The sequence below is a fragment of the Capra hircus genome, chromosome 13 (genome assembly GCF_001704415.2).
Source record: "Capra hircus breed San Clemente chromosome 13, ASM170441v1, whole genome shotgun sequence".
Classification (NCBI taxonomy): Eukaryota; Metazoa; Chordata; class Mammalia; order Artiodactyla; family Bovidae; genus Capra; species Capra hircus.
In genome coordinates this window covers 52,139,074-52,151,531 of record NC_030820.1, presented here as the reverse complement: position 1 = coordinate 52,151,531, position 12,458 = coordinate 52,139,074, and the positions used below count along the sequence as shown (strand labels likewise).

General features: G+C 49.2%; 1 protein-coding gene across 1 annotated transcript in view; it reads left to right on the top strand.

The window, feature by feature from the left end:
* The window catches only part of TGM3 (transglutaminase 3), a 44,001-nt gene extending 34,529 nt beyond the window's left edge, over window positions 1-9,472 (top strand). The window contains exons 10-13 of the mRNA XM_005688225.3: window positions 2,388-2,696; window positions 4,964-5,121; window positions 8,322-8,455; window positions 8,821-9,472. Coding sequence (XP_005688282.2) covers window positions 2,388-2,696; window positions 4,964-5,121; window positions 8,322-8,455; window positions 8,821-8,968 — 749 coding nt within the window. The 3' untranslated portion in view covers window positions 8,969-9,472. The remainder of the gene's footprint in view (window positions 1-2,387; window positions 2,697-4,963; window positions 5,122-8,321; window positions 8,456-8,820) is intronic.

Genomic DNA, 12,458 nt, shown 5'->3' with positions numbered 1-12,458 from the left:
CCCAGGCAGGAGGTGAACTCTGCCCTACTCCTTATAGCTGTGCAACCTCAAGTACGATTCTTAGCATCTCTGATCCCTCACTTCCTCGCCTGTAAAATGAGAAGAGCAAGGCCTCTCTTCAATGGAATTTAAATGAGCTAGTGTATAGAAGGAGAAGGAAATGGCAACCCATTCCAGTATTCTTGCTTGGAGAATCCCAGGAACGAGGGAGCCTGGTGGGCTGCCATCTATGGGGTTGCCCAGAGTCGGACACGACTAAGGTGACTTAGCAGCAGCAGCAGTGTATAGAAAGTAACAAGGGCAGTGCCTGGCCCATAGTGAGGACTTAATAAATAGTGATGATTTTTATCAACTTGAACGTCTGCAGCCTCATCAGAACGACCTCCCAAAGGGACTTTTAAAACGCACTGCCTATACAGTTGTATGATTCTGTGGGGCCCCTTATCTGAGTGTCACACCTTAATTCCACTTCTTGGGGGTTCTGGCTGTCCCAGCCAAACCTCCTGAGCAATGAGGAGGGGCCACAGCCAGGTGGAGAGATCCCCGCCAGACCCCTGGCAATGCCCCAGCCCTTGTGTGACAGCAGGACTGATCACCCCACCTGTTGTTGCCCATTCTCCCTTACCTAATGATGCTAGCTTGTGTCTGATGGCCTGAGGGAGGAAAAGCCCATAAAATGGGTTGCTAAGCATTTGCGCAACAGCAACACCAAAGGAAAAAACAGTAGCAGGAAGCTTAGTCTTGAGTAAGCCTGGCAGGTGACCTATATAGGTATCTAGGCTCTGAGCCTCATTGTGCAAACACAACTGCTTCAAGGTTCTGGGCACAGAGGCTCAGCTCCCTGCTCAGCCATCAGACCTGGGTGTGGATTTACAGCTCGGCTAGAGAATGGGAAGGCACCAAAAGGAACCCAGCCCACCAGGAGCTATCAACTCGGGTAATTTGGCTGCCTGCCTTCTTTTCAGTAGGGTGTGTGGGAGGAACTACTAGACTTCAGGTCTAGACTTCTGGGGACTGGCCCTCTTTCCACCCCTAATTCTCAGATTACCAACTACTTGGACCAGACACTCCTCCTCTTTAGGACCTTAACTCTAACGCGATGTGCTTAGATGTCTTTGGGGTCTCTGCCAGTTGTTACATGTAACTTATAGGAAAGATTTCACTAAATGATAAAGTGCTTCTAATAAGTCATCTTAAAATTTCACAGGTTTGTTGGGGAGGTTAGGGGCAGGAGCGTAAACATGGTCATTCTTCTTTGTGTTTCTCTGTTCATGTTACTGGAAGGTCAACATCTTCTCCTTGTTAGTGGGTCTATCTTCTGGTCAAGGCAAGAAGACTTATGTGCCCTGTGTGGTCTACCCTGGCTTAGAGGCTTGGAGTTGGTTATCAGCTCTTAGTGCCCCAAGAGCCGTGGTTTTTTGGCCATGATCTTGGCCATTTTCTGGGGACTGTTTATAGTATCATATTCAGCAGCACCCGCAACAAAGGCTAACCCATCCTCTGGTTCTGCCTTTGTGTTTTTGAAAACTGAACTCTCAACAATTTAAACTAGTCATAACCTGGAACCATACCAACTGTGAGAATTTCTTGTCAACAGACATAGACAAAAGTTCCACTCTCCGATTCTCAAAGCATCATTAGAAATAAAGCAGAATAACATGATAAAGTGGTTTGGAATTTTTTTCAGTGAGGTAATTCTAAATCATAGTTTTCTCACTTATGAACTCATTCTAATCTTTTTAAGCTCAGACTTGTTATTTTTTAAATTATCAGTTTGTTCTTTGGGCTTCCCTGGTGGCTCAGATGGTAAAGAATCTGCCTGCCACGCAGGAGACCCAGGTTCAATCTCTGGGTCAGGAAGATAGTCTGGAGAAAGGAATGGCAACCCACTCCAGTATTCTTGCCTGGAGAATTCCATAGACAGAGGAGCCTGGTGGGCTGCTGTCCATGGTTGCAAAGAGTCAGACATGACTGAGCGACTAACACACGCTTTGTTCTTTAAGTCTCACAAAGGACATTTTATTAAAAGAAAGAAAGGAGGGAAGGAGGAAGGGATGGAGGGAGGGAGGCAGGGAGAGATGGAGAGAGTGAAGGAAGGAAGGGATCTAACCTAATTAACCTAAGCAAAACATCAAGCTATGTATTTTATGCAGCTTTCCCTAAGCTTGATGGAAATTTGAGCTGATTGGAAGAGCTGGGCTGTGAGCCTCATGTTAAGGAGAATGAAATAGAGACCTGGGGGAGGTCAGACCCTTGCTTGGATTAGAATCATTGTGCAAGCAGCAGAACCAGGGCTAGTTCCAGGCCGCCTTTCCAGGCAGGGAACTGCTCTTTGTTCACATTGCCACTGCATCTCTGAGATACTTCTTTCTTTTCCCACCACACAGGTTCCAGCCAGGAAAGACAAGTATTTGAAAAGGCTTTGAGGAAACTTAAACCCAGAGCATCCTTTAGCGCAACATCTGCAAGCAGCCTGGCAAGAGACGAACCGGAGCCTAGCATCTCTGGGAGGTTCAAGGTCGCTGGTGTACTGGCCGTGGGCAAAGAAGTCAACCTGATCCTAATACTCAAAAACCTAACAAGCGATGCAAAGACAGTGACAGTGAATATGACAGCCTGGACCATCGTCTATAACGGCACTCTCGTACACGAGGTGTGGAAGGACTCTGTCACTAAATCCCTGAATCCCGAAGAAGGTAATTCAACCTGTAGGCTGCTGGGATGCCACACACTCATGGTAGCTGGTATCCTCTTGGGGTTGGAGAGTTCCTATTGGAACCAAATCAACTGATTAAGGAAGGAAATAGCACATGGTAAGCAGCACCAGTGGGGGTGTGCCAACCAAAACACTTTCATGCCCTGGAGGAGAAAGGAAAAGGACTTTGGCAGTTAAAGACAAACCGCAGTATCCCTTACATACCATTTGCCCAGTGTGCAGAGAGCTTCCTTATATGCTCTTATGCACCATCACATTTGACCTTCTACAAGGACAGATTTCAGCATTCCTTTTGCAGAGCCAGAAACTGAGGCTTGGAGAGATTGTGATTCACTTAAAAGATTAAGCGTCATAGCTAGTAGGTGGCCAGATCCTGGTCCCGGACTTCCTGATGTGAAATCCAGTGCCACCACCCATTTTCTCGGTTTTACTGCTGCGACCCCATCCTCTTTCCAGCTCCCACCCTACCTTACCCCCATCCCACAGTGAATCACTTTCTGGCTTTGACCCTAGAAGGGTTGCAATATACCACGAGGGCTTGAATTCCCACCAGTGTTCCCTCACAGCTGCCAGTGGGTAGGTGAAATTCCTTGATTTCCAGTGACAGTGATGGGTTTTCTTGGAGGCCTGAGCCTCTGGGAGGAAGAGTGAGTTGGTTCTCCTGGATAGCACAGATGGGAGGGGAACAAGGTGGAGCAGAGAGAGGCTGGGGCTGTGGAAGGATTAGAAGGCAGGTGTGCCCAAGTTGGCAAAATCCTTCAAGCTGTTATGAAAAGTCTGGAGTTAACAAAGCAGATTAATAAGGGTGGGGTGGCTATTTGCTTCACATAAGGAACTAATAAAAACTGATTACTTATACAGCCCATCTTGAAAAGATTTTGTCTGCAGAGAAACTGAGAGCTGTCACACCTGTCAGAGGCAGCATCCCCTAGCAACCTGTCTTCTGGCAGAACTGAGCAGAAATCTTCCCTATAACAAAGGCTGGCTGTTATTTACCTTCAAAGCTCAAGGGAAGAGCTATTTTTGTAGGCCAAAAATAATTTATGTGAGGGAAATGCTTTTTTAAAAAGCTGTACTTCTGCAAGAAGCAACAGAGTTAAATGGGAAGGCAGGAGGAAGCAGGCAAAGTGGTCTTGGAGTCCTGACATCATCACCTACTCTCTGGATGACCCTGTTAAGTCTCCCTCCTTTCCTGAGCCTCAGGGTTCACTGTTCAAGGGAGCTGGACCAGCTGATGCCAGGGCCTGTCGTCTCCGTATTTGGGGCAGGCTGGGTAAATCCCTCCAGTGCTGAAAGCAGAGACAGCTCCCTCCTTACAGCCTCACCTCAGGGAGTGTGTGACCTGTGGGTGCCGGGCACCCCCCAACCACCTAACATAACTGCATGAGGAAGGGGGAGAGCACCCAAAGGCAGGCAAGGCCCCCGCTTGCTTGCCCAGTGAGTCAAAAAGGGGCCTTGAAGCTTGGAGAGGAGCCAGAGAAATGGAGAAAAGCTGGGGAAGGCCTTTCCATCTGAGGGGACCTTGTGACTCAGAGCATGGAGGTGGTAAGGCACCTGTGTTGTCAAAAGGACAAAGAGAACTGTGGGAAGGAACATTCTTTTGAGGAAGAGAGAGACACAGGGCCATACTGAGGGGTCTGAACTTTATTCCTGAGGCAGCGAGGGACCACAGGAGATTTTTCAGGTGACACAGAAGAAGAGTGACATGATTTGGGGGAAAGTGCTTCTAAAGCCCACCTGACTGGTGCATGTGGGTGACTTAGAAGCTGGAGAGACCAGAAGGAGGGTGGTGGTTCAGATGCTGTGGCAATAGGATCCCAGGCTATACGGTCACCTGAGAGGACCAAGCTCTTATGCAGACAGGCCCTGGCTTCCCTTGCTAGTTATTATCATGCTGCCATCATTACTGTTTTCTTTACTTGGCAATGAGTTAATACTCATATTCTTCCCTGCTCCTTAGATGGAAATTTGCTCTCTGATATTTACCAGGATGGGGAGGAAGTCTGAGTCCCCGTGAGCTCCTCCTCCTGGAATCCGCCCAGCCAGCCGGCATCCTGGTCTCAGGGCCCCCGCTCTGCAGCTGGTGTGGAGCAGGCAGGTGTTCCCCCAGGGCCCAGCAGGGAGGACTCAGGCAAGCCTGGGCTTCAGGTGTCCCAGCCAGCCCACACTGACTCGGCTTGGCATCAGCTTTTAAGGTTTCAGAAGCCAACCCCTCCTCTCACACTGCTTCCTGTTTTCTTCTTCCAGAAATAGAGCACCCTGTAAAGATCACATATGCTCAGTACGAGAAGTACCTGAAGGCGGACAACATGATCCGGGCCACAGCCGTGTGCCAGGTCACTGACGAGCCTGAGGTGGTGGTGGAGAGGGACGTCATCCTGGACAACCCCACCCTGACCCTTGAGGTAAAGGGAGGCTGAAGGGACACTGCTCCATGCTAGCCCAGCCCTCCCAGACCAAGGGAAAGCCCTCTCTGCTGACAGGCCAAGCACAGGGCCCAGCTCGGATCCAGCCTCTGCCAAAAGGATCAGCCAAGGGTTCTGCTCAGAGCAGTGTCCTTGGGAGATCCCAGTGGTCCAGTGGTTAGGACTCTATGCTGTCACTGCCGAGGGTGCAGGTCCAACCCCCAGTTAGGGAACTAAGATCCTGCCAGTGGCGCAGCACAGCATGCCCTTGCTCCCTCTCTGGAAGGATCCACGGGCACATTGCCCTGCGGCTTCTTTGGTTGCAGCTCTAGACCCATTGGGGATGCCAGCTGAGGAGCAGCTGGAGGGCTCTTCAGCTCACTCGCTCTGAACATTTTCTGTGTCCTGGGCTGTGTTAGGCTCAGGAATCACAGAAGACCTCAAGGGCTGGGTCCTGCCTTCAGGAAACCCACAGCCCAGCCCCCAGACACATTTGTAGAGCAAATCAGAAATGGGCATAACTCACATGCATCTCCTGACTCTAGACCCCAGAGTTACAGAAGTGTAGACTCTTAGAAACCTGGTCTCAAGCTTTCATGCCCTTCCATTTCACACATGAGTAAACTGAGATCCAAAGAGAAAAGAATTGCCAAATACTGCCAGAGCAAGGGCTAGACCTCAGGCCCTTTCCAGGACATCTGGCCAGTCCATACCCAGCAGCAGCATCTTCCCAGTAGTTGACAATGAGGATGCTTCATTTTTTTGGCAGCAGGCTCTGCTCCCAGGCTCCCTCTCAGGAAGGCAGGGATGTGGGCTCTCACAGGTCTGTGGGAGGCACTTGGGGCCACTCTGTCCCTTCCTCAGCACTGGTGCTAGAAGTATGGGGCTGACTCCAAGCCTGTCCCTACACACACCAACCTCAGCCCAGGGTGGAGGCAGCCAGAGCCAGACGGCACAAATCTAGGGATGAGGGGCTGGCAGGCAAGGACAGGCAGATGAGTGGATGAGGAGATGGGGTCTTCCCTTGGGACCCCATAGGGAACTTCATGGGTCAGACTCCTCACAAGTCTGCAGCACCATCTGCCCCAGCAGTCTAGACAGCAATTGCCTTTTTTGTTATTGTTGTTCCATCACAATGTCACTAGTATCCCTAGCCCCAGATTTCTAGAGTAACTCGTGACTGCCCTCGTCCCACCCTCCCTAAGCTACACCCCAGCTTCGGGGATTCCTGATGTCAGACAGAGGGCAGGGGGACCCAGGGCCTGCTCCTTGACACTAGCCTGAAATAGAGCTCTCTCATTGTCCTGTTAGTCTGGGCTGTGCTTCAGAATGGGGGTCAGAGTGATCCATCTTCTCCAAGCTTAGGGAGACGGAGCCACGCCTGTTCTAGGCCCATCACAGTGGTTGTGAAACAGAAAGAGGCTTCTCCACGAGCAGGACCAAACAGAGCTTCTGGGCTCTGGGCTTGCCTTCTTTCCCACCCAGCAAGTTTTCATCCATGATTGTAGAAGCCTCTCCTGTTCCCTAGGGTGTTTCCAAGAATCGTGCCCCACTCCTGTAGAATGACAGGGAGCAAGTGCCGTTTGCCATTTTTGAGGCTGTGAAATGAAACATTCTGAGTGGAAGTTATCAGTGTTTGATAAAGTTAGTTTCTCCACCATTATATTCCCTTATCCTGTATCCTCAAACTTGCTTATAGCTTTTTCTTTTTTTCAAAGTTTTGCTTTCCATCTTTTAGATCAAATCAGCTTCATCTTTCAAGAGAATCTAACATCTTTTAAAAGGAAATCAGAATACACGCAGCCTGGAAATTATTTAATCCTTTTAAAAAAATATCTGCCCTTTCTTCTCTTGGACATCTTTGTATGAATTTGCCCTTAACACAACTTCTCCTTTACTTTAGCCTTCAGAGAATCAAGACGATCTAATCATGACTGAATGAATTAATGCATAGCTGACTCAGAGCAGGGCACGTGGGTGATCTGTATGAGAAGATAATAATTTGGGCAACACCCTGTTGTCTTATTTATGATTGGGAGTAGGCATTGAGGACTTTTGAACCAGATCATACAATCTGAACTTTATTTCAAAGGCTGAGGTCCTTCACATTGGCCTGACAATAACAGACACAGGTTTCTGGGGTGGCTCTTATCCTCTTCTTTGGGTGTATGTATAGATTTAGGTCAATAGGATAGAGTGGTAAGCAGCCACAAAGAAAGGAAAACAAATATAGGAAAGTCTCAAATTGAATATCAGTGTGAAAAATATGACAACATTTATATATATTCTTGGGTCCCAATGGCATAAAATTATGCTTCACCCTTCAAATCATGTCATACACTTAAATGAGTTCCATGGGAGAAATTGTGATATAGACCATGGTCTCTAAAACATTGCAATTATGCACAAATTATTGGCAGGCATTGCAAAGTCTAGCAAGAAGAGAAAACAGCTCTGGGACCAGAAATCTCTCAGTTATTGAGTCAATCTGAACTGCAGATTTATTACTATAAAAGGGTGGCAGGGAGAATTGGTGACAACAAAAAGGAACACCAAATGAACAAAAAGCAGCTACCTCTAGAGATCCTCAAAAGAAAAATCCACCCATCACCTAGTTTCGGTTTCTGTTTCCAAAGTGCTCTCTTCTGCATCCATGATCTCATTTGTTCCCTTCTAGTCCAAGGAAGGAGGAGGGGAGGGATGAGCCCTCTTTATCAGGGAGGGGGTCAAGGCCCAGGGAGATGACGCATCTGCCCAGGCTTAGCTGCTTCTTAGCAGGAGTGCAAGCTTTCATCTTTGGGAGCAAACAGATAGTCCAGGTTGCTTCTCTGACCGGCCCCTTGATAAAGGACCCTGTGCAGACCACATGTCTGGGAAGTGGGGGCTGCCCTTCCCTAGATGAACTGAGAAAGGGCCCACGAACCCAGCTGGGAAGTTAAATGCTCTCAGCTGCTGCGACCTGCCGCCTCTCCCTCTGGGCTTGGGTGTCCTGTCTGTAGCCTGGGGATGACAGCAATTTCTTAGGAACCCCCTGTATGGATGGCACTGGCGCTTAGGAGGACTAAACCAAGTGGTCCTCCCTTCCTTTGTCCCCAGCGATATCTTTCCCATGACCAAGTCTCAGGCACCGCCTCATCGGCTTTCAAGGGCAGATGAGATGAGCATTCTAGCCCTGACTCTGTCAAGCCCTCTCCCCACAGGTGCTGGACGAGGCCCGGGTGCAGAAGCCTGTGAACGTGCAGATGCTCTTTTCCAACCCACTGGATGAGCCGGTGAAGGACTGCGTGCTGATGGTGGAGGGCAGCGGCCTGCTGCTGGGCAGCCTCAAGATCGAGTGAGTCCCACACTGAAGGGCTGGTAGGGGATGCGGGAGGGGGTCAGAGGGACCTCCCTGGAACCCCAGGCAGGGTAGACAGAACTCTGCTAGCCTCTGAAGTTGGGAATCTGCCCATAGGATGCACACTTGCATTTGGTTTAGGGGTTCACCAAACTTGAACTTAAGAGAAGTCCAGGTCTTCAGTGCTTGAAGCTGGTCCTTATATCTGGGAGCTCATGGGACCCCTACCTTCCCCACTGAAGGGTCCCAGGGCTGAAGGGGCTCGATGACCCAGGGTGGCAGCTAGAGGGAGTTGAAGGAGCAGTGACCTCGACCAGAGCAGGACTTGAGGCCTCACACTGACTCCTGCCCTTCCCCATCAGCGTGCCAGCGCTACGCCCCAAAGAGCGGTCCCGCGTGCGTTTTGAGATCCTGCCCACCCGGAGTGGCACCAAGCAGCTCCTCGCCAACTTCTCCTGCAACAAGTTTCCCGCGATCAAGGCCATGCTGTCCGTTGATGTGGCTGAGTGAAGGGCCCAGGGAGCCCCATACAAACTTGGGAACACGGAGCAGGCAGGATTTGCCTGTGGAGTGAGCCCCTGCCATACTCATTATCCAGCCTGGGAAACTCACTCCATCCCCCAAGGTGGCCTGGATCCGGAACTCCAGCCTCCAGCACACACACCCCCTCCTTGCTGCCAGGCTGGGCTGGTTCCACCCTGGCCCATCACTTGATCACTTTTGCACGTTCCCTGAGCTTCTCCCCGATGCTGCCTGGTGTGTGAGCCCCATTGCCCTGCTCAGCCCTCATACCCTCAATGTTGTGGGCACGGAGTGGCACCTGACCCAGCGACTCTACAAATGGATACTGCGGAAGAAGATGGTCTGGACTGTGTGCTGATCCCCAGCCTGCAGTTGGCACTTTCCTGCTCCTCCCCCGGGTCATTGTGGAGGTGGGGGGTATGATGGTTAGCCATCCATTGTGACACTCACAACTACCCTCAAAACAAATATTAAAAAGAGTGTGATCACATAGCACTGACTCTACAAGACTGCTGCTTCACCTAAGGTGGTGGAGAAGGAGACAGTGGGGCTGGGGCCATATCCTTCTGGAGGAGGGATGGCATTGGGGAAGCCGTGCTCCCCACGTCCCAATATCCAAAAGGAGTGGGCTGGTTCCCTGTGGCTCCAGGTGCAAAACTAGGGAGACATTTCAAGTCAGTTTAGGAAACTGCACTAAGATGATGTCCAAAAATCGATTGACTGCCTTGGGAGGGAGTGACTTGTCTAGGCAGGTTCCAACATTGTGGGGCAAAGTGAACCCTTCCAGGACCCTCTACGGGCATCAGAGTGAGAAGGGACGTCAGTCTTCACTGGAACTTCTGCAGAGCAGCTGTGGGTCGTGGTCTCTGCTCACACTGGGTTCACCCCAACTTGTGCCACACTCCTCCTCTTGCAGCCAAAGCAATGCTAACTCCACAGGAACCTTCTCTACCTTCACACATGCTCTCGTGGTTCCTCAGTCTGTGCCCCCTGAAATTTCCCCAAGCAGATCCCATAGCCTTCCGTCACCGGTGCTGACTAACCTCATTTTGGCGAACATGCCTCACTGTTGGGACATAAAGGACCAGTCCCATCTAAACAGAAGCTTCAGCCTCACATCCAGCTCAAAGTTTCTTCCCTATGCTCAACTCAGGCCTGACCCAGGCTTGTAGGAAGCACTGTCCATGCCTTCCTCTTACTTCCTCCTTCTTCTTTTGTTGCTGGATCCATTAGAGTTGGAGCAGGGAGAGAGGAAATTTAGAGAAAAACCATAAAGTTCCATTTCACTGGTGCTGATGTAGTCTGGCCATGGAAGCCCACCGCATGGCTGGAGTGATAATGCAGACTTTCTGCACTGTGTGTCCCCCAGATTTGGGCCCCCCGAGTTCTCCCCTACCTCGAACTGCACTGGAAGTGTGGTTCTATAGTGATGGCTTGAGGCCAGTTCCGTTTGTGGGCTCCACTGCCCTGCCCCAGCTGCCTCCTCTTTCCCTTCTTATCTCAACCTGGTCCAGCCTTAACTGCCCAATTCAAGTTCCCCAGGTGGGCAGTCAGCATCAGAATCTGTGTTCATGTTTGCTCCCAGTGTCAAGAGCTCTCACCAGGGTCCGTTTCTGGTGTCTGAATGCAGCTGGGCCTCCCATTCTCTGCAGGACAGCAGGCTTTGAGCTGTGGAGGGGGAAGCTTGTCTCATCTTTTGAAGCTTTGCCCCTCTCTCAAGTGCCCCTTGGGGCTGGGCTCCAGGTCAGAGAGAGGAGGGGCAGGGTTAAATAGACATACTTCTGCTCTGGTTTCTATCAGAAACAAGGAAATCCAGAGGTTTCCATTTCCTCCCATCTCCATGAGGCCTGTCCCAGACCTTAACTCTGTCAAGCATCAGCCAGTGTCTGCTGAGTGCGTCCTTTCTGCCAGTCTCTCTCAGGGAGATGAAAAATCAACAAGAGCTTGACCCTGCCTTTGGGTTTCCATCCTCAGGGAAATCTCCTAAGGTGTAATGGGAAAAGTCCATGTAGAATTTCTAATCAACCCCAAGCACATGTGTCTTAGAGCTATAGCTAAACACCCCTCTGCAACTTGGCTTCTGAAGAATTTAACAATAAAACAAAGTAATAGCAGGCCAAGGCCTCAGCACCACATTTATTTATGGTAGACTTAAAGTTAGAGGTGGTACTGACTTGTGAGATGTAGTGGGCCTGCTGACTGAACCCCAACATTAGGTGGTCTTGCTCCGTTGGTTAGGATCTATGCTCAGCGACCACAGCAGGGAAACCCAAACGGCCAGGGTCCTAAACAGGATGGGCGTTAGTTGCTGTTGTATAAGAGCCAAGGGAAACAGAGGGACACAGGCTTCCTTGTCTTACCTCACTGTTATCCTCCACATGTAGCTTCCACCTACCGGCTCCAGGTGACTGTTACAGCTCAAGGCAAAAGCCGCAGGTTGTCCAGCAGGAAGGAAGAAAAGGCAAATCGATGGGCACCCTCTTTCCCATTGAGGGGACAATCTGAAAGTCAAAAGTTGAAATTATACATTTCACTTATGCAAACATCCCATTGGCCAGTGAAGCTAAAAGCGATTTTTTTGAAATGAATCACACTGATATATTTCTAGCCAAGTTGACTGGGAAAAATTAAACAATATACAAATTACAAATATCATGAGAAAAGCTACAGCTATTTAAAGGATATGGAGGAATATGTGAACAACGTTTTGTCAATAAATCAGCGACTTAGATAAAATGAATTCCTTAAAGGACACAAAATATCAAAATTCATTCAAGAAAAGTACGTATTCCCTATATCTATTGAAGAAATTGAAATTGGAGTGAAAACCAGCAGGAACTGTTCAGGAGCCTAACCAGCCACAGAGCAGGTGGTTGTTTTGTCAGTATGTTTTCCTGCAGTTTGTTATACAGGAAAGGATCCATTTCTTTCCATTTCCATGCATACATTTATGTGCTCTCCAGGAAAAATGTTTCCTCTTCTGAGAAACCTTCTCCATTTCCCTCCCAACTTGCTGCACCCAAACACAGTTGGCGTCTCCTTCATCTGTGACTCCCTTCACTGTGTCTTTTTAGACCACTTGGCTTAAAGTCATCTGGGTCATCGCTCCCCATCTTAGACTAGTACTTGTCATGGGCAAAAACCAGGTTTCCTTCAGCCCTGCATCCTCCGCACTTAGCAGTGTCTGGTGTAGATGAAGTACTCATAGATATTCACTAAAGACCAAAGAAGTGAATGATATTGTAGATGAATAAATGAATGAATGAATGAAGTGACCAATTGGAATCACTAAAAAAAAAATGTAATATCTAACCTTCGTTGAGAGGGTAAATCTGTAAGTTACTGTTCTAAGGATTCTTGAAAATCTATTGAGTGCTTGTTATCTGTCAGATATTGTGCTCAATATTTCACATCCATTATCTTACCGAATCCTATATACCATTCTTGAGTAGCAATCCTTATTATTCTTATTTTTGTT